At 49.5% G+C, this 18,719-nt stretch overlaps 1 protein-coding gene across 1 annotated transcript; it reads left to right on the top strand.

Moving 5' to 3' along the window:
• The first annotated feature begins 8,107 nt into the window (after nt 1-8,107).
• LOC123430629 (growth-regulating factor 10-like) lies at nt 8,108-9,219 on the top strand. Its single transcript, XM_045114484.1, has 3 exons — nt 8,108-8,290; nt 8,382-8,648; nt 8,765-9,219. The coding sequence occupies exons 1-3, from the start codon at nt 8,197-8,199 to the stop codon at nt 9,094-9,096; spliced, it is 693 nt and encodes a 230-aa protein (XP_044970419.1). The 5' UTR covers nt 8,108-8,196; the 3' UTR covers nt 9,097-9,219.
• Nucleotides 9,220-18,719: the final 9,500 nt, after the last annotated feature.

Raw genomic sequence — 18,719 nt, 5'->3', positions numbered from 1 at the left:
AGATCGATGCCAATGACATGGGGAAACACCTCTCCAGGCTCTATGACAGAATTGATCACCTCCAAGCCCACATCTATGACCTGCAGAACCAAAACTGTGAGTATGAGTATAGATTTAAATCAATACGGTTGGCTGCAGATTTGAGGATTCCGGAGACTCGATCATCTTTCCATGATGGAGCACCTAGCCTTGGAAGACGGAGGATCAAACCCAGGTTGCAACAACTCCACCACCATCACCTTCAAAGGAAGACAACTAAGCACGGATATGGGCAATCCCCTTGGCTTGTGCCAAGCTTGGGGGAGTTGCCCCGGTATCGTATCACCATCACATCTTTTGCCTTTACCTTTTCTTAGTTCGATCCTTTTTGGTTTTATCTTTCTCTAGTAGAATAAAGTTCTTAGTGTTTTAGGCTTGAGTTTTGCTTTGTGTCACCCCCGATGTATTCGAGTTCATGAGTCATATAATAAAGAGTGTTTTAGTTAACGTCCTTGCTTCATGCCGTGATCTAAAGAAAAGAATGATAAAAGAACAAAAGCATGAAAGATCATGTAATGATCTTATGGGAAGTGACGACTTCACATATAAAAAGAATGATGATTGAAACTTGTTGTGGGTGAACAAACATAGACCTTGGTCATTGCTGCAATTAATAGGAAGTAATAAAGAAAGAGAGGTGACGTCAGCTGTGCTTCCCTGGCAATGACTCCAGAAAAGGGTTGATCCTGCAATCTCTAGTGTTAGCTAGACGAATGATTATAAACAACTAACCTTCTCCTACAACGGCACCAAAAGAATGCTGATAGCACTCCCCGGCAATGAAACTGGAAGAATGTTGTTGATGGCCCACCAGCGCGTGGGTTCGCAGCATTTTTCGAGGGTAGAGTATTCGACCCAATTTGTAGGTACGTCAGACAGGAGGTGAGAGTATACTCTCAAGTATTAGCAGCTGAATTTGTCAGATTCAACCACACCTGAAAGATTAGTATCTGCAAGCACAATAGTAACAGCGAAGTAGCGGGTATCGGTAGTGTAACGAGCAATAACAGTGGCAAAGAACAGCAGTAGTGACAGCAGTAGCAAGTAGCAACCATAGCAAGCGACAGTAGTAGCAACAGTAGCAGCAGCAGTAGAGCAAGACAAGTAACAGCAGTAGCAACAGTAGTAGCAGCAGAGCAAGACAAGTAACGGCAGTAGCAACAGTAGTACCAGCAGAGCCAGACAAGTAACGGCAGTGGCAACAGTAGGACAAACTCGTAGGCATTGGATCGGTGATTTGTTTGGATGATATTCATCATGCAACAGCTATAACACGGAGAGATATGTGGCTAGCTCTCGTTCGTCAATGTGATGTCGGCATGCATTCCGTGTGTCGTCATACGTGCTTAGGGAAAAGAACTTGCATGACATCTATTGTCCATCCCTCCCGTGGCAGCGGGGTCCAAAAGGAAACTACGGGATATTAAGGTTCTCCTTTTAATAAAGAACCGAACCAACGCATTAGCACTTGGTGAACACATGAACTCCTCAAACTATGGTCATCACCGGGAGTGGTTCCGGTTATTGTCACTCCGGGGTTGCCGGATCATAATACATAGTAGATAACTACAACTTGCAAGATCGGATCTAAAACACACATATATTGGTGACAACATAATAATTTCATATCTGAAATCATGGCACTCGGGCCCTAGTGACAAGCATTAAGCATGGCAAAGTAGTAGCAACATCAAATCTCAGAACATAGTGGATACTAGGGATCAATCCCCGTCAAAACTAACTCGATTACATGATAGATCTCATCCTACTCATCATCGTACATCGAGCTACGAATAGATTACTCACGAACGACGAAGAGCTTCATGGAATTGGAGAGGGAAGAAGGTTGATGATGACGATGGCGACGATTTCCCCTCTTCGGAGCCCAAGACGGACTCCGAATCTGCCCTCCAGATGAAGAACAGGTGGTGGCGGCGCCTCCGTATCGAAAACGCGACGAAAACTTCTCTTTTTATTTTTTCTGGGACGAATGACAACTTATAGAGCTGGAGTTGGGGCGGCAGAGGCCTGTGGGCCCCACAAGCCTGCCCACCGCCACCAGGGGGGTGGTGGCGGAGCAGGGGCTTGTGGCCCACTCGCCCACCCCCTCAGGTGGATTCTGGCGCAGGTATTTTTGATATTTTCCAATACTGCTCCCCGTAAATTTTCAGGACGTTTGGAGAACTTTGATTTCTGCACAAAAATAACACCAAGGCAATTCTAGTGAAAACAGCGTCAGTCCAGGTTAGTTCCATTCAAATCATGCAAATTATAGTCCAAAACAAGGGCAAAAGAGTTTGGAAAAGTAGATACGTTGGAGACGTATCAAGAGGTTCACATGTAAATATATCATCTTGGGCACCATCTATGACTGTGAACACTCACTAAACTATTGCATGCTTAGAAGTATATGTTGGACAAGGAAGATAACATAATGAATTATGTTTGCTTGGTCCCGAACAATGTTATATGACTAGAGATCCCTTAGCATGTGACTATTGCTTCCAACCCATATCAGCCAAAACTCCCGCACCAAGTAGAGATACTACTTGTGCATCCATAAACCTTTAACCCAGTTTTGCCATGAGAGTCCACCATACCTACCTATGGATTGAATAAGACCCCTCAAGTAAGTTTTCATCGGTGAAAGCAATAAAAATTGCTCCCTAAATATGTATGATTTATTAGTGTGTGGAAAATAAGCTTTGTACGAACCTGTGATGAGGAAGACATAAAAGCGACAGACTGCATAATAAAGTTCTTTATCATAGGAGGCAATATAAAGTGACGTTCCTTCACACTAAGAGGAAACACATCCAAACCTCAAAAGCGCATGACAACCTCTGCTTCCCTCTGCGAAGGGCCTATCTTGTACCTTTACTTTTTGCCCTTGAAAGAGTCATGGTGATCTACACCAATTCCTTATTTCGCCTTTATCTTGGCTAACGCCATATGCTAGGGAAAGATCTATATTCATATGTCAACTTGGAAGTAAGTATTCATGAATTATTATTGTTGACATTACCCTTGAGGTAAATAGTTGGGAGGAGAAACTATAAGCCCCTATCTTACTCTGTGTCCGACTGAAACTTTGATCTCATGAGTACCACATGAGTTGTAGCAATTGTAGATGACGAAACGATGATTGAGTATGTGGATTTGCTTTACAAGCTCTTATTTTACTCTTTCCGATGTTATGATAAATTGCAATTGCTTCAATGACTAAAGGCTATTGGTTGTTAATTCTCAATAAGGTTCTTGATCCATACTTTACTTTGTGAAGGAATTATCACTTTAGCATAAGAGGTTATATGATGATATTGTTGTTCTACTTATGATCATGATGCATGCATGCCCATATCTTGTTTTGTCCACACCTCTATCTATAAACATGTGAGCATATTTATTGATCTCGGTTTCCGCTTGAGGACAAGCGAAGTCTAAGCTTGGGGGAGTTGATACGTCCATTTTGCATCAAGCTTTTATGTTGATATTTATCGCTTTATGGGCTGTTATTACACTTCACGGTACAATACTTATGCATTTTCTCTCTTATTTTACAAGGTTTACATTAAGGGGGAGAATGCCGACAGCTGGAATTCTGGCCTGAAAAAGGAGCAAGTTTGAGATACCTATTCTGCGCAACTCCAAAAGCCGTGAGAATCAACGAGGAATTATTTTGGAATTGATAAAAAATACTGGGCGGAAGAAGTACCACAGGGGAGCCACCATGAGGCCACAAGCCTGCTAGGCGCGGCCTACCCCCCTGGCCACGCCCAGGGGGCTTGTGGCCTCCCTGTTGGCCCTCTGGCTCCCCTCTTTTGCTATAAGGAGGGTTTCTTTCCAGAAAAAATCAAGAGGAGGCTTTCGGGAGGAATCGTCGCCGCCACGAGGCGGAACTTGAGCAGAACCAATCTAGAGCTCCGGCAGGGCCGTCGTGCCGGAGACACTTCCCTCCCGGAGGGGGAAATTGTCGCCATCGTCATCATCAACACTCCTATCATCGCAGGGGACTCATCACCATCAACATCTTCATTAGCACCATCTCATCTCCAAACCCTAGTTCATCTCTTGTAACCAATCTCCGTCTCGCGACTACGATTGGTACTTGTAAGGTTGCTAGTAGTGTTAATTACTCTTTGTAGTTGATGCTAGTTGGATTACTCGGTGGAAGATTATATGTTCAGATCCTTGATGCTATTCAATACCTCTCTGCTCATGAACATAATTATGCTTTGTGAGTAGTCAGTTTTGTTCCTGAGGACATGGGATATGTCTTGCTATAAGTAGTCATGTGAATTTGGCATTCGTTCGATATTTTGATGCGTTGTATGTTGTTTTTCCTCTAGTGGTGTTATCTGAACGTCGACTACATAACACTTCACCATTATTTGGTCCTAGAGGAAGGCATTGGGAAGTAGTAAGTAGATGATGGGTTGCTAGAGTGACACAAGCGTAAACCCTAGTTTATGCGTTGCTTCGTAAGGGGCTGATTTGGATCCACTAGTTTAATGCTATGGTTAGACTTTGTCTTAATTCTTCTTTCGTAGTTGTGGATGCTTGCAAGAGGGGTTAATCATAAGTGGGAGGTTTGTCCAAGTAAGGGCAGCACCCAAGCACCGGTCCACCCACATATCAAACTATCAAAGTAGCAAACGTGAATCATATGAACATGATGGAAACTAGCTTCACAGAAATTCCCATGTGTCCTCGGGAGCGCTTTACCTCCTATAAGAGTTTGTCCAGGCTTGTCCCTTGCTACAAAAGGGATTGGGCCATCTTGCTGCACCTTTGTTACTATTGTTACTTGCTACTTGCTACAAATCATCTTATCACACAACTATCTGTTACCGATAATTTCAGTGCTTGCAGAGAATACCTTGCTGAAAACCACTTGTCAGATCCTTATGCTCCTCATTGGGTTCGACACTCTTACTTATCGAAAGGACTACGATAGATCCCCTACACTTGTGGGTCATCAAGCAGCAATGGGGTAGTGGAGCACCGGCGACAAGGGGAAGGGGCGCACGACCACAAGGTTGGGTCCTCGTCCGCCCGCCGCCGTTCTTCTCCTCCGCAAAGGCCTGCTCCGACATCCTTCTCCATTGCTCCTCCGGGCGCCCCGACGCGCTCCCGGCAGTACATCCATGCGGACATGTGCTGCAGGGACTGGGGGACAAGGACGCCGCTCCCCTGGAACTACGCCCACTTGCCAAACAATTGGCACCTCTCCGCCGATCGGGTGTCGATCCCGCCGGTGCCAACGAGCGACCGTGCCCGCCGCGACGAGATCCACCGCCGTCCATGCCGCCTCCCCAACTACCTCTACGACGACCCAAGGTACGTCGTGGACTCCCCTTTGTGGGACACGTTGTTCCGCGATGAGCACGACTTGCGGCGCGCGTCCTACTTTGCAGGCGAACACGACAGCCCGTGGCGGGCACATGCAGAGCGCCGGTCGCGCCCTCCGAGCCCTCCCCATGTGCGCGGGCGTACGCGGGTGCGCAGCCTGACGCCGACCCCGTCGTCCTCGCCCTCTCCATCACCGCCACCACCTCCTCGCATGACCAAAGAAGAGGAGGCCCGACTCATCCACCGTGTCATGGAAGATTCCATGAGCACGTACGACGAGCACGAGTTGGTGGGGCTGGAGGACGCGTTGGCCCTCTCCGCGAACAACGGCGTGGCCATCCCGGAGGAGCAGCCCGTGGCAGTGAAGGAGGAGGTGCACGAGGTGCCCGACTCGTCCCCCCCCGGAGCTGGTGGGCCAGCGCTGGACGTGGTCGTGCACGACCACGGAGATGGTCCACGGAGTGGTCGTGCCTTGGTGCCCACGCCGCCGCACTCATCGGAGCGCGAGCCATCGCCGCGCGGGGAGGTGGTGCAGGCGCCGCCAGCCTTCCACGGGCCGCCGGCCCACTTGTGGACGATGACGTCGTACGTCGACCTCACTGGCGATGATGACGACAACGGCGACACGTGAAGACGGCGACACGCACGACAGCATCGCGGGGCGGTGCTTTTTATCTTATTTTAAGTTATGTTAATTAAGGACTGTGGGCCGTGGGGCCGTTGAATTATTAATGTATACTTATTTTAATGTTTGACTTTATTTACATTTTCTCGCATCTTTTATTTTTTTCTATTTTTTTTTAAATATCTATACGCCCCGGACGATTTGGGGTGCAGTCGTGCGTTGGACGCACCGGCACGACCACGGACCAGTTCGAACATGAACAACCTCATTGTCACCCCAAACGGATAGAATCAGGGGTGGAGACAGGGGGCGAGCAGGGGCGTGACCCCCTCTAACAATCGATAAAACTTGAAGTATATATAGTGTATAGTATTTGACTGATATGAGCTAGTACATATGTATTTGGCCCCCTTATCAGCGGTCATATCTAAACCATGGCTCCGCCACTGGATAGAATCCGACCAAACGAACGTTCAGATGGTGTCGCACGTTGGAGCTGACCTAATTATGAAGAAAATCTCCCCTTGCCCAAACCGTCGGGCGGGTTCTTCCCGCAACCGACCCGACTCCTCTTGTCCTGGAACGGGAGCCTCTTCTAGATCGCCGCGTCTCTTCAGGAAACATATACTCCTTGTAAACGTTGATGAAGGTCGCTGGAACATTATTGATTTGAAACAGTTCGGAACCGGTAAAATCACTCCTGCTATATCTACGGCGAGAAAAAGAAAAGCACACCTGTCTTGTTTTAGATGGTGACGTATCGCGTGGAGGGAGGCCAACCGGGTACCCATGGCCATGGGGCATGGGTCGATGGCAGAGAGCGCGCAGAGCCGAGCCATGTCGAGCTCTTGACCAAGCGAGGCCCCATGCACTGTCCCATGCGTCTCACGGACGTAGATCTGGCCTTGCCCGTACCGTAATCTCGTGACACATCCATACGCGGGTGAGGGAGAAAAGCCTGGAAAGGTCATGTACGGTGCGAGCGTCTATCCGCCATGCGCGGCGGGATTCCTTGTACGGCGAGAGCGTGCCCGCGCGGCGCTACACATGCTACCATGCTAGGGAGTCGCCGTCGCATACAGGACGTGAAGCGCGCTTTCGCCACGGCGTTGATTGAAGTCGCCGTGGGTGCGGCCGGAGTGGGATGCAGCGCGGCGTCGGTGCTTCCCCTCTCCTGCCACTGCCAGGCCCCTGCGTGTCCAGGGAACGAAACGGAGGCATTCAAGGGGAACCTCCAAAGTCCAAAGTGCAGCTGCAGCAACCATGGCCCTGTTTGGATCCTAGGGTTAGAGTTAGATTGGGTTAGGGTTGAGCTATCTAACCCTCAAAAATCCAAACAGGTAGGGTTAGATTGGGTTAGATGCATCTAACCCACCCAAAAACTCTAACCCACCCAAAAGGTGCTTTTTTCGGTTAGAGTTAGGTGAGGACAAAAAAAAATAAAAAAAAAATCACTTGCTACTCCATCCAGCCCGCACCAGATCCCACCAACCCGCCGTCCCTCCCGTCGCCCTCCCTCCCAGCCGCCGGCCGCGGCCCGCCCCGCCCCGCCGCGCCCCGCCGGCCCGCCCCGCCCCGCCGCGCCCCAGCCGCCGGCCGCTGCGCCCTGCCGCGGCCCGCCCCGCCGCGCCCCGCCCCGCCGCGCCCCGCCGCCGGGCCGCCCCGCCGCGCACTGCCGGCCACACAACGACCGGCCACACTAAATCCGACCCTGAACATGGATAAAAGTAGCCAAATGATTGAAAAAGAGCATTTATTACCAATCTAACCCTCTCATCCAAACACCTATTGGGTTAGAGTTAGTTTAGGGTTAGTTGAGGGTTAGAATCTAACTCTAACCTCTAACCCAGTTAGAGTATCAAAGGCCCATGCCCGGAGCGTCGTCGGTCTTGCCAGCAGTTTGACAGATCCGGTTATTATTGTTTCCTGTCAAAGTTGCGGAGCACAAGCGAGGCTGTCAGCGGTGGAGTGTCCCGTAGATGTGCCCAGTCCCTACTGACACCGACCGACAGGCCACGTCACAGGGCAGCGTAGCGTCCCGTCCGTTCTTTCCAGTACTCCTACCACCGGAAGAACCTGCGCGAGCTCCATACCACTCTGCCTCTATCCACAGCGTTCAAACGCAAAAACAGCACGCACCAGACACTCAGACAGCCACGGGTGAAGGGCACACTCCAGAGATGACCGAGCGAAGGCAGGAGGAACACTCGCCGCCGTCCAAGCTCCCCCGCCTCTCCGGCGCCGATGACGACGCCGACGCCGACGCCAACGACGGTAGGAAAGGGTGTGCCGTGCCGTACTTACGCCTGCGTCGGGCGAGTAAGTGATTGATTCGTTAGTCTTTGACGTGCGCTGCTTGGATCAGGCGTAGGCACGGTGACCATGGCGGCGCCGTTGCCGCTGGCTCTTGGGCTGGGTCTCGGCGTGGGCGGCTGCTGCAGTGACAGCAGGCGCAGCGACGCGGAGGCCACGCGGCCGTCGGCGCTGACGTTCATGCAGCGGCAGGAGCTGGAGCACCAGGTGCTCATCTACCGCTACTTCGCCGCCAACGCTCCCGTGCCCGTGCACCTCGTCCTCCCCATCTGGAAGAGCCTCGCCGCCTCCTCCTCCGCCCCTCAGAGGTTCCCATCACGTACGTGCCGCGCACTCTCCTTGCACTCCTAGTTTCTTCCACTTTCCCCCCCCGGCTTCACCGTCTGTTTGTTGAGTTCGTTATCGCCTATGTTGATCGTTTAATCTGTCGTGCAGTGGCGGGGCTGGGGAGCATGTGCTACGACCAGAGGAGCAGCATGGAGCCGGAGCCGGACCGGTGCCGGCGCACGGACGGCAAGAAGTGGCGGTGCTCGCACGGCGTGGTGCCGGGGCACAAGTACTGCGAGCGCCACGTCCACCGCGGCCGCGGCCGTTCAAGAAAGCCTGTGGAAGCCGCGGCGGCCACCTCAGCCACCCCGATCCGCGCAATGCACGCCGCCGACGGGCAGGGCGCCACCGGCGCGCACGCGCACGCGCCGCCGCAGCGCCTCAGCTTCTCCTCCCCCGCCGGCGTCTACCTGGCCCACGGCACCGCCCGTGCCACCTGACCTGATGCCGGCGTGTTCCTTCAGTTAGCTGCAGATGTTTTGCTTGCTTGCTTGGTTGTGTTGATCTGTAGCGGGAAATCTCCGAGGATTATGCTGGAGTAATTTTTAATTTTTCCTTGACCACGCTTCGGTGTTCCCGACGCGTCAAAGTTCGATGGCATGCGTAGGGGGTTCGTGCTGCCCTTTTTACGCTTGTGTGTGCAGTGGCACACTGACATGTCTGATGCAGCAGGCGAGTTGTTTTTGCAAGCTTTTTTGTGGTGGGAGACGCGCCTGGTTGCGGGGTATGCGCGGGGGGGCCGGCTAGTGGTTTCTGGGGTTGCGGGACAGGCTGAACGACCGGTCAGATGCTGGGGCGCAGAGACACGGAGAGGGCTGGACGCTGGGCCCGTCCTTTGTTGCAGAGTGGCACGGACGGAGACCTGCTCTCCGCGGCAAAAATCCGTGTTTTGTTTTTAAAAGTTTACAAGGATTTGACCCTTCTTCGAAAAAAAATCGATTTAATCATGGCTATAGGGTTATATAGGTTACCGCCAGGGTCTCGGGTGATATCGGCCGTTACTGCCGTGGTGTAACGGTCGTACCATCAAGAACATCCGTGCAATCCAAACGGACATACGTTTTGGTCAGCATGTCTGCCCCCTTTTGTAAATAAATGAGTCATTCGTTCGACATCTACTTTTATCATATATTATTTTTATTTTATTAAATGCATTTTAGTACATACTTACTTTGTCCGGAAATACTTGTCCTAGAAATAGATGTATCTAGACTTATTTTAATTATAGATACATTCATTTTGTACATTTCTAGGACAAGTATTCCCAGACTGAGGAAGTACATATTTTATTAATTCTTTGCTATGAATACAACATCAAAGAAAACAAAAATCATAATTAGATACTTGAACATTTTCATCTTGGTCGGAGAGGTTGGCGGTAGGGTTATATAGGTGACCGCCAAGGTCCTAGGTGATAGCATAAAGACAGTGGCCATCAACTGCTAGCCGAAGGGCTAACGTAGTGTAATGGTTGTATCGCCAAGGACATCGGCGGTAGGTTGTAATGCCCTATCTTTCTTCGTTGTGTAGGATCGAGAGTATGTCTAGAGGGGGAGGTGATTAGACTACTTGATAAGATTCTTTTTTGCCTTTTTCCAATTTTACTTGTGAGGCACCTATGACCGTTATAACAAGTCAAGTACACTTTACACATGCAATTCTAATAGTATAGCAGCTGAAAGTAAAACATGTAAATGTAAAATATAGGAGTAAGGTAGGGAGATCAAACGCATGAGGTTGACACGATGATTTTTGACATGGTTCCGATAGGTGACGCTATCGTACGTCCATGTTAGTGGAGACTTCAACCTACATAGTGTTGGGAATATGCCCTAGAGTCAATAATAAATTAGTTATTATTATATTTCCTTGTTCATCATAATCGTTTATTATCCATGCTAGAATTGTATTGATTGGAAACTGAAATACATGTGTGGATACATAGACAACACACTGTCCCTAGTAAGCCTCTAGTTGACTAGTTCGTTGATCAAAGATGGTCAAGGTTTCCTGGCCATGGGCAAGTGTTGTCACTTGATAATGGGATCACATCATTAGGAGAATCATGTGATGGACAAGACCCAAACTATGAACGTAGCATATTGATCGTATCGTTTTATTGCTATTATTTTCCGCGTGTCAAGTATTTGTTCCTATGACCATGAGATCATATAACTCACTCGCACCGGAGGAATACCTTGTGTGCATCAAACGTCGCAACATAACTGGGTGACTATAAAGGTGCTCTACACGTATCTCCGAAGGTGGCCGTTGAGTTAGTATGGATCAAGACTGGGATTTGTCACTCAGTGTGACGGAGAGGTATCTCAGGGCCCACTCGGTAATACAACATCACACACAAGCCTTGCAAGCAATGTGACTAAGTGTAAGTCACGGGATCTTGTATTACGGAACGAGTAAAGAGACTTGCCGGTAACGAGATTGAAATAGGTATGCGGATACCGACGATCGAATCTCGAGCAAGTAACATACCGAAGGACAAAGGGAATGACATATGGGATTATATGAATCCTTGGCACTAAGGTTCAACCGATAAGATCTTCGGAGAATATGTAGGATCCAATATGGGCATCCAGGTCCCGTTGTTGGATATTGACCGAGGAGTGTCTCGGGTCATGTCTGCATAGTTCTCGAACCCGCAGGGTGTGCACACTTAAGGTTCGGTGACGTTTCGGTATAGTTGAGTTATAGGTGTTGGTAACCGAAAGTTGTTCGGAGTCCCAGATGAGATCCAGGACGTCATGAGGAGCTCCGGAATGGTCTGAGGTAAAGATTGATATATAGGAAGTCCTGTTTTGGTCACACGAAAAGTTTCGGGCTAATCGGTAGTGTACCGGGAGTGCCGGGAGGGGTGCCGGGGACCATCGGGAGGGATGTCACGCCCCAAGGGGTCTCATGGGCTATGGGAAGAGATAAACCAGCCCCTAGTGAGCTGGAACAAGTTCGCACTAAGGCCCATAAGGTTTGAGAAGGAAAAAACACAAGGTGGAAAGAGTTTCCAAGTGGGAAGATGGAATCCTACTCCAAGTAGGATTGGAGTAGGACTCCTCCACCTCCAATTTCGGCCAAACCTTGAGGGTTTGAGGTTGCCTCCTCCCCTCCGTCCCTCCTATATATACTAGAGGTATTGAGAGTTTTTAAGACACAACTTTGCCACGTGCTGCTCGACCCTATACCACGCAGTTTTTCCTCTAGATCGTATTTCTGCGGAGCTCGGGCGGAGCCCTGCAGGAGTAGATTCTTCACCACCACCGGAGCGCCGTCACGCTGCCGGAGAACTCTTCTACCTCTCCGCTCCTCTTGCTGGATCAAGAAGGTGGAGATCGTCATCGAGCTGTACGTGTGCTGAATGCGGAGGTGTCGTCCGTTCGGCACTAGATCGGAGCGAATTGTGGGACGGTTCATGGGACGGTTCGCGGGGCTGATCGAGGGACGTGAAGACGTTCCACTACATCAACCGCGTTTCTTAACGCTTCCTGCTGTGCGATCTACAAGGGTACGTAGATCCAAATCTCCTCTCGTAGATGGACATCACCATAACAGGTCTTCGTGCGCGTAGGAAATTTTTTGTTTCCCATGCGATGTTCCCCTACACATAGGATAACGTCTGCAAGAGTCCACAGAGGGATGCCGATGCAACACGGATGATGCACATGATGCGATGATGATGCGAAAAATAAAAATAAACACACGCCAGCAACGGAAAAAAGGGGAATCTTGTGGAGCGTCGGTCTCGGGCTGTCACACAGTGAAAAGATCTCGATGACGCCTAGAGGGGGGTGAGTAGGCTATTTAAAAACTTCTTCGGATTTGGCTTAAACCTAATGCGGAAATAAACTAAGAGGATACTTGTCAAGCACAAATCCTAAATGCACTAGTCACTGCAACGTATATCAACAACACGATCTACCAAGATGGACACAATATAGTTACTAACAAGCACAAGTAAGTTACACAAACTTACTTGAGCTACATCACACGACACGTAGGTGAACGACATAAGATACTAGATCACACTAGCACACGATATATCAAAAGCTGCAAGTGTGAACGTGTGGATATAGAAGGTATGCTTGAATGATTAATCCTGTACAAGAAATAGCCAACAATATAATGAGCACAAACAATATGCAATGTATGTATGCTCAAGTAACACAAGTAAACCACAAGTAAGGAGTTAGGGTTAAGGATAACCAAGGTCACTGAGACGAAGATGTATCTCGATGTTCACTTCCTTGGAGGGAAGCTAGTCACCATTAGAGAGGTGGATGTTACCACGAAGGCACACCAACGCCACAAAGGCTCACCCTATTCTCCCTTTGAGATAACACCACGAAGGCGTTTCTCAACCACTAGTGGTAAGCCTTTGAGGTGGCTTCCAAACCCTCACAAACTTTTTCGGGGGGTAATCACACGGATTGATTCCTCTCCGAAGAACTCCTACCGCCTTGGAGTCTCCAACCTCCAAGAGTAACAAGATCACGGGGAATGCTCAAAACTTGCTCATATCTCAAATAGCTTGGGTTGAGAGAAGGAGAGGGAGACGATCTATCTTTTGATTGGAACAACTCTCAAAGGGGCTCACGGATGCTCTTGGGATCTAAGATTTGGTGTGAGCAAACGTGTGTGAGGTAGAAATGAGTTCTTATGAGGATAAGTCTGTGTTGGGGCACCCTCTCACGAAGTGGGAGTGGGGTATTTATAGTGGGGAGAGAAAAACAGTCGTTGGGGACACTTTAAGTCACACAGGGGTCGGACATCCGGCAGTTCACGGATGTCCGGGCGTCCACAAGGGGTCAGACGTCCGACAGAGGTCGGACGTCCGAGGGCTGTAAATATATCTGGAACCACTGTGGAGTTGAACAGGGACCGGACGTCCGGAGAAGGCCGGAAGTCCAAGTTATTCGACTCAAACTTCTCTGTTGCAAGATTCCGGATTTCCGAAAGGGGACGGACGTCCGGCCCTCGGATGTCCGGAGGGAGCCGGAAGTCCGAGTTATATGGCTCAAGTTTCTCTGGTGCAAAGCTCCGGATTTCCGAAGCTCGTCGGACGTCCGTCCCTCGGACGTCCGGAGGGAGCCGGAAGTCCGAGTTATATGGCTCAAGTTTCTATGGTGCAAAGCTCCGGATTTCCGAAGCTGGTCGGACGCCCGACCCTCGGACGTCCGGAGGAGCCGTAAGTCCGAGTTATATGGCTCAAGTTTCTCTGGTGCATAGTTCCGGATTTCCGAAGTTGGTTGGACGTCCGGAGGAGGCCGGATGTCCAAGGCACTGGTCCTGTTTTCTAATAACAGCAGAGTAGTGGAGATGTGGTAAGAGCAGAACAGTGGATATCTCGTTTGAGCAAGTTCATCACAAAACCTCTGATCCCCTCTTAATAGTGCGGGATCCCTAAAGACTCAAGAATTATAAAAGGGGTACCGATGATCCATACTTGAGTGTATACTTTTATTCGCTGATCATCACTCCGCACCACTAACGTCAAAGGAATTGATACCTTTGAGTTAGCCCTTTCACTTGAGCTTGATGTTGTTGTTACTTCTTGGCTCAAGTTGAAAGCAAGACATGATGAAGTCTTCAAGCAGCTCTCCCATACACAATGTGGAAAGCCTAGCTTATGTATTCATCTTCATTTGTCCACCATGTGAACATCCACAAGAATCAAGCATGTAGTGCTCAGGAATGCTTATCTAGATCTTGTACTTGTTAGCACATGAGCTTGTCCTTATCAACACATGATCATTAACAATAGTTTCAATGATATATTCGTGTTGATCCACTTGAACTTGCACACCACAATCTTGATGACGATCACCACTTGACGTCATCCTTCATGGGTTGTATGAGATCTTCCTTTTGACGCAAGCCCATGGAAGCACACCTAACCCCCACATAGGACTCTCACAAAGACCATGGGTTAGTACACAAACACGTAATGGACAATGCTTACCATACCATGTGAAAGGATCGATATGGTTAGCTAGAGGGGGGGGGTGAATAGACAACTACCACTTTTTAATTAATCTTAGCAAGTTAAGGTAAACACTATACGGGTTCACAAATAATATGACAATGAGGTGAACCCTATAGAAGCTAACAACGAGAGCTATTAAGACAAGTAAGATATAGTCACAAGCATAAGCAAATACAAAGTAAAGGATAGAGATAACCACAAGTGGAACCGATGGAGACGAGGATGTGTTACCGAAGTTCCTTCCCTTTGACAGGAAGTACGTCTCCGTTGGAGCGGTGTGGAGGCACAATGCTCCCCAAAAAGCCACTAAGGCCACCGTATTCTCCTCACGCCCTCGCACGATGCAAGGTACCGTGATTCCACTATAGGTGCCCTTGAAGGCGGCGACCGAACGTTTACAAACAAGGTTGGGGCAACTCCACACAAAGCTTGGAGGCTCCCAACTAAACCACGAAGCTTCACCACAATGGAATATGGCTTCGAGGTGACCTCAACCGTCTAGGATGCTCAAGCACCCAAGAGTAACAAGATCCGCAAGGGATTGGTGGGGAATCAACTTTTCTCTTGGTGGAAGTGTGGATCTAGGCCTTCTCAACCAATCCCTAAAGAATCAACAAGTTTGTTTGGCTAGGGAGAGAGATCAGGCACTTTTGAGCTTGGGGAGCAACAATGGAGCTTAGAGAGGTAAGAGATAGGGTTCCTCAGCTAGAAGAACCCTTTATATAGTGGGGGGAAATTCAGACCGTTTTCCCACTCTCTCCCCGAGCTCCAGCGGTACTACCGCTGAACAGGAGCGGTACTACCGCTGCCTGGCGGTACTACCACTGGATGCAGCGGTACTACCCTGGCCCCTTGGTAGTGCACAAACACTACTACCGCCGAGAAAGTCTTCGCAAAAGGGTCCGTCCATGAACTACCGGTAGGTAGGTGGAACAAGGCACCTGGAGCGGTACTACCGCTGACCAGGGGCGGTACTACAGCCAGCTAGCGGTACTACCGCTAGCAGTCCAGCGGTACTACCGCTGGGGACCATTTTGCAGATATGCTCAAAACAAATAGGCAAGGGCCGCTCCAAAGATAAAGGAAAGGGAGAATGTGGAGTGTGCGTGTGTAAAGATAGATTCCACCCAAACCTTTCCACTACGGATCCCCTCTTAATAGTACGGCTTTCCTATGACTCAAATAAAGAGAATCGTAGAGAGCGTCGTGCTTCCGTTCCATGAGTGAGGAGACGTGTCGTCTTGTGTCGTTGACGTGTGCTATCTGAAACCTTAACACACGGTTAGTCCTGTACGGTACTGTCATCAATCACCAAAATTACTTAGGCATAAACTATGCCCCAACAATCTCCCCCTTTTTGGTGGATTGATGACAATACCGGATTTGCATAGAGAATAATATGAGAACAAAAGGATAGAGATATATGACAATACGGGGCATATGACTCACAGCATATGATGGAAATAAATCTCACATAAGATCATGTCTCACAAAAGATAGCAAACTAGAAGCAAACCAAGTTCGAAGCAAACCATACGAAATAAAGCAAAGCAATGCAAAGTTCGAATATGAAAGCAAATCCTAGACTCTCTCCCTCTTTGGCACAAGACACCAAAAAGGGGCACACCTAATGCCACAGGTAACTACTCCTCGTTTTCAGGATCACCAGACTCGTCTGTCCCCTCCTGGTCGGTCTGCTCCTCCTCTTCCGCCTCATCGCCACACCACTAGTACCCCTGAGCCTGCATCCAAGTAGCCTCAGGAGTGATGTCATCCTCTGAGCCGCTGGAGATGTCCACATCCAAGGTCCTGAGAACACGCTTATGCCTCTGGCGGCTCTGCTTCTGAGCCACGTGTGTCTAGTACTGACCCTTGGCCTGCATACAGAAAAGTGTCTTCATCTTGTCCCGCAGTTTGATAGCCCAAGATGGCATGGCAGACGAGCGGGACTGAGAGGCGGTTCCTCTGTCAGCAGCTGTCTCTGTATCAGTATCCATGTGCTGAGAGGATGTAGATGGGTTGGCCCACTTGTCCTTGACGCGAAGCCTGATCGGGTCATGCACAATGTAATCAGACTGAGCGTAGAGCAGCTCCTCCGAAAAAGCCTCTTGCCATTTATGGCGAATGTATGCGAATAGGTAAGGCCCGTAGATAGGAACCTTACGCATGATGATGCAGTTCCAGAGCTCTGTGAACATCACATCAGAAATATCCAGCTGAGCAGACTCCTGAGACATAGCCTCCTCACAAAGTAGCAGCATCTCAGCCAAGGAGCCATGGACCTCATCGAAGTTACCACTCCGAGGGAAGAGGGTGTTGCGAAAGATCCGATACATGATGTCCACGTGCTTGGGAAGCACCCCCTTCCTCAGATACAGTTTCTGCAGTCTGTCCTTTGCGGGAGCCCTATCGGTGGGGGCTGCAGCATGAGGACGCAGCCCAAGAGGAGTGTCAGCACCCTGAAAGTCAATATGAAGAAATTGCATAAACTCAGTCCAGGTACCGGTCATCTTCTTTGACCCAGTCATCCACACCATGGAACGCTGTTCATCAGGAGAAAAATGGACTGTGACATAAAACTGAGCAACTGCAGTGGGATCAAAGTCCGTCTTGAAGGTGATGATGTCCTTGATGCCCAGTTTGTCAACTAGAGAGAGGGCATCACCAAAGTAGTCCATGTTCCGCTGAAGATGTGCCAGATCAATCCACTGAACAGAGACATAGTTCTTCTTGAAATGAGCAATAACATCCCGGTAGATCCTGCACTGGTCCTTTGCCCAGACATGGTCAACATCCTTGATCACATCCCTCTCGTTGATATAGTGGTTCTTGGTGCGAAACTGCAGAAAGTCCTTGGGGGACATTGTTCGGACATTTACCCGCTTATCCTTCTGAGCAACCTTCTTGAAGGACTTCTTCTTTGGTGGCAGACCTGAGGTAGCAGACCCCTCGGGCGCCTCTGGGTTGCGATACTGTTTGGACTGCGTGTCCCGTGGGGGGTTCGAACGGCGAGAAGAGTCACCTGTGACACGGAACACATAGCGAAAAAGAGGCGACAAGAAGAGTCAAGGCAATGAATCTTGAAAACGCAAAACAAGTAAACACTCATTGCTAAGCAAAGACACAGAAAACACATAGTGAATGCCCATGGCGGTAGTACCGCCACCCCTGGCGGTAGTACCGCTGGGGCCTAGCGGTAGTACCGCTACCCCTGGCGGTAGTACCGCTGGGGGTCATAGCGGTAGTACCGCTACCCCTGGTGGTAGTACCGCTGGGGGTTTGACTTTCAGATCTGACATATAGGAATCGTTTTCGAGGGCATGGGCTGAATATGAACACTAAGACTTACACCCCAACCCTATTGTCATGAGGAACACTTAGTAACACGAAATAAGTACATGCCTAGGCAAGAGAGAGCACGTTTTAGATCTAATCCAAAAGTTCAAGTGCTAGATCTAAAATGAGTAAATCCTAGGGCATGGCAACAAACTCAACAACAAACCATAGGACCTATACTCCCCTCAAATATCTCCTTCATGCCATCCAAGAACTAGCCATAAGATCAAAGATATGGATCCAATCCCCAATGCTCCTATCCCTAGAACACGAACAACAACAAAATAGAAGAAGGGAGGAGCTTCACCGGGATTCATGGCTCTTGGAGGAGGAAGAGGAGATGAAGCAACCCTTCCAAACCAACGTGGAGAAGGAGCTCCACGAAGTGAGATCCAATCAGGGATTTTTCGGGCTAGGGGAGGGAGGAGCCGCGAGGAAGAAGAAACAGATGAGAAAATCGGGCTCCCCCTCCCTTTATATAGCCCAAGGGGTACGGGCCAGCGGTAGTACCGCTGGGGTGCAGCGGTAGTACCGTTGACCTGGCGGTAGTACCGCTGGGGTCCTGGCGGTAGTACCGCTCCCCCTGGCGGTAGTACCGCTCCCCCCTTAAAACCCTAGAAATTTTCTAGCCGGTCGTGTTAGATTTTGAATCCTGGCGGTAGTATCGCTACCCCTGGCGGTAGTACCGCTGGGGTCCTGGCGGTAGTACCGCTACCCTGGCGGTAGTACCGC

Source organism: Hordeum vulgare, chromosome 2H, assembly GCF_904849725.1.
Source record: "Hordeum vulgare subsp. vulgare chromosome 2H, MorexV3_pseudomolecules_assembly, whole genome shotgun sequence".
Taxonomy (NCBI): Eukaryota; Viridiplantae; Streptophyta; class Magnoliopsida; order Poales; family Poaceae; genus Hordeum; species Hordeum vulgare.
Note: the sequence above shows the minus strand (reverse complement) of the source record. Positions and strands in the feature narration are given on the sequence as shown.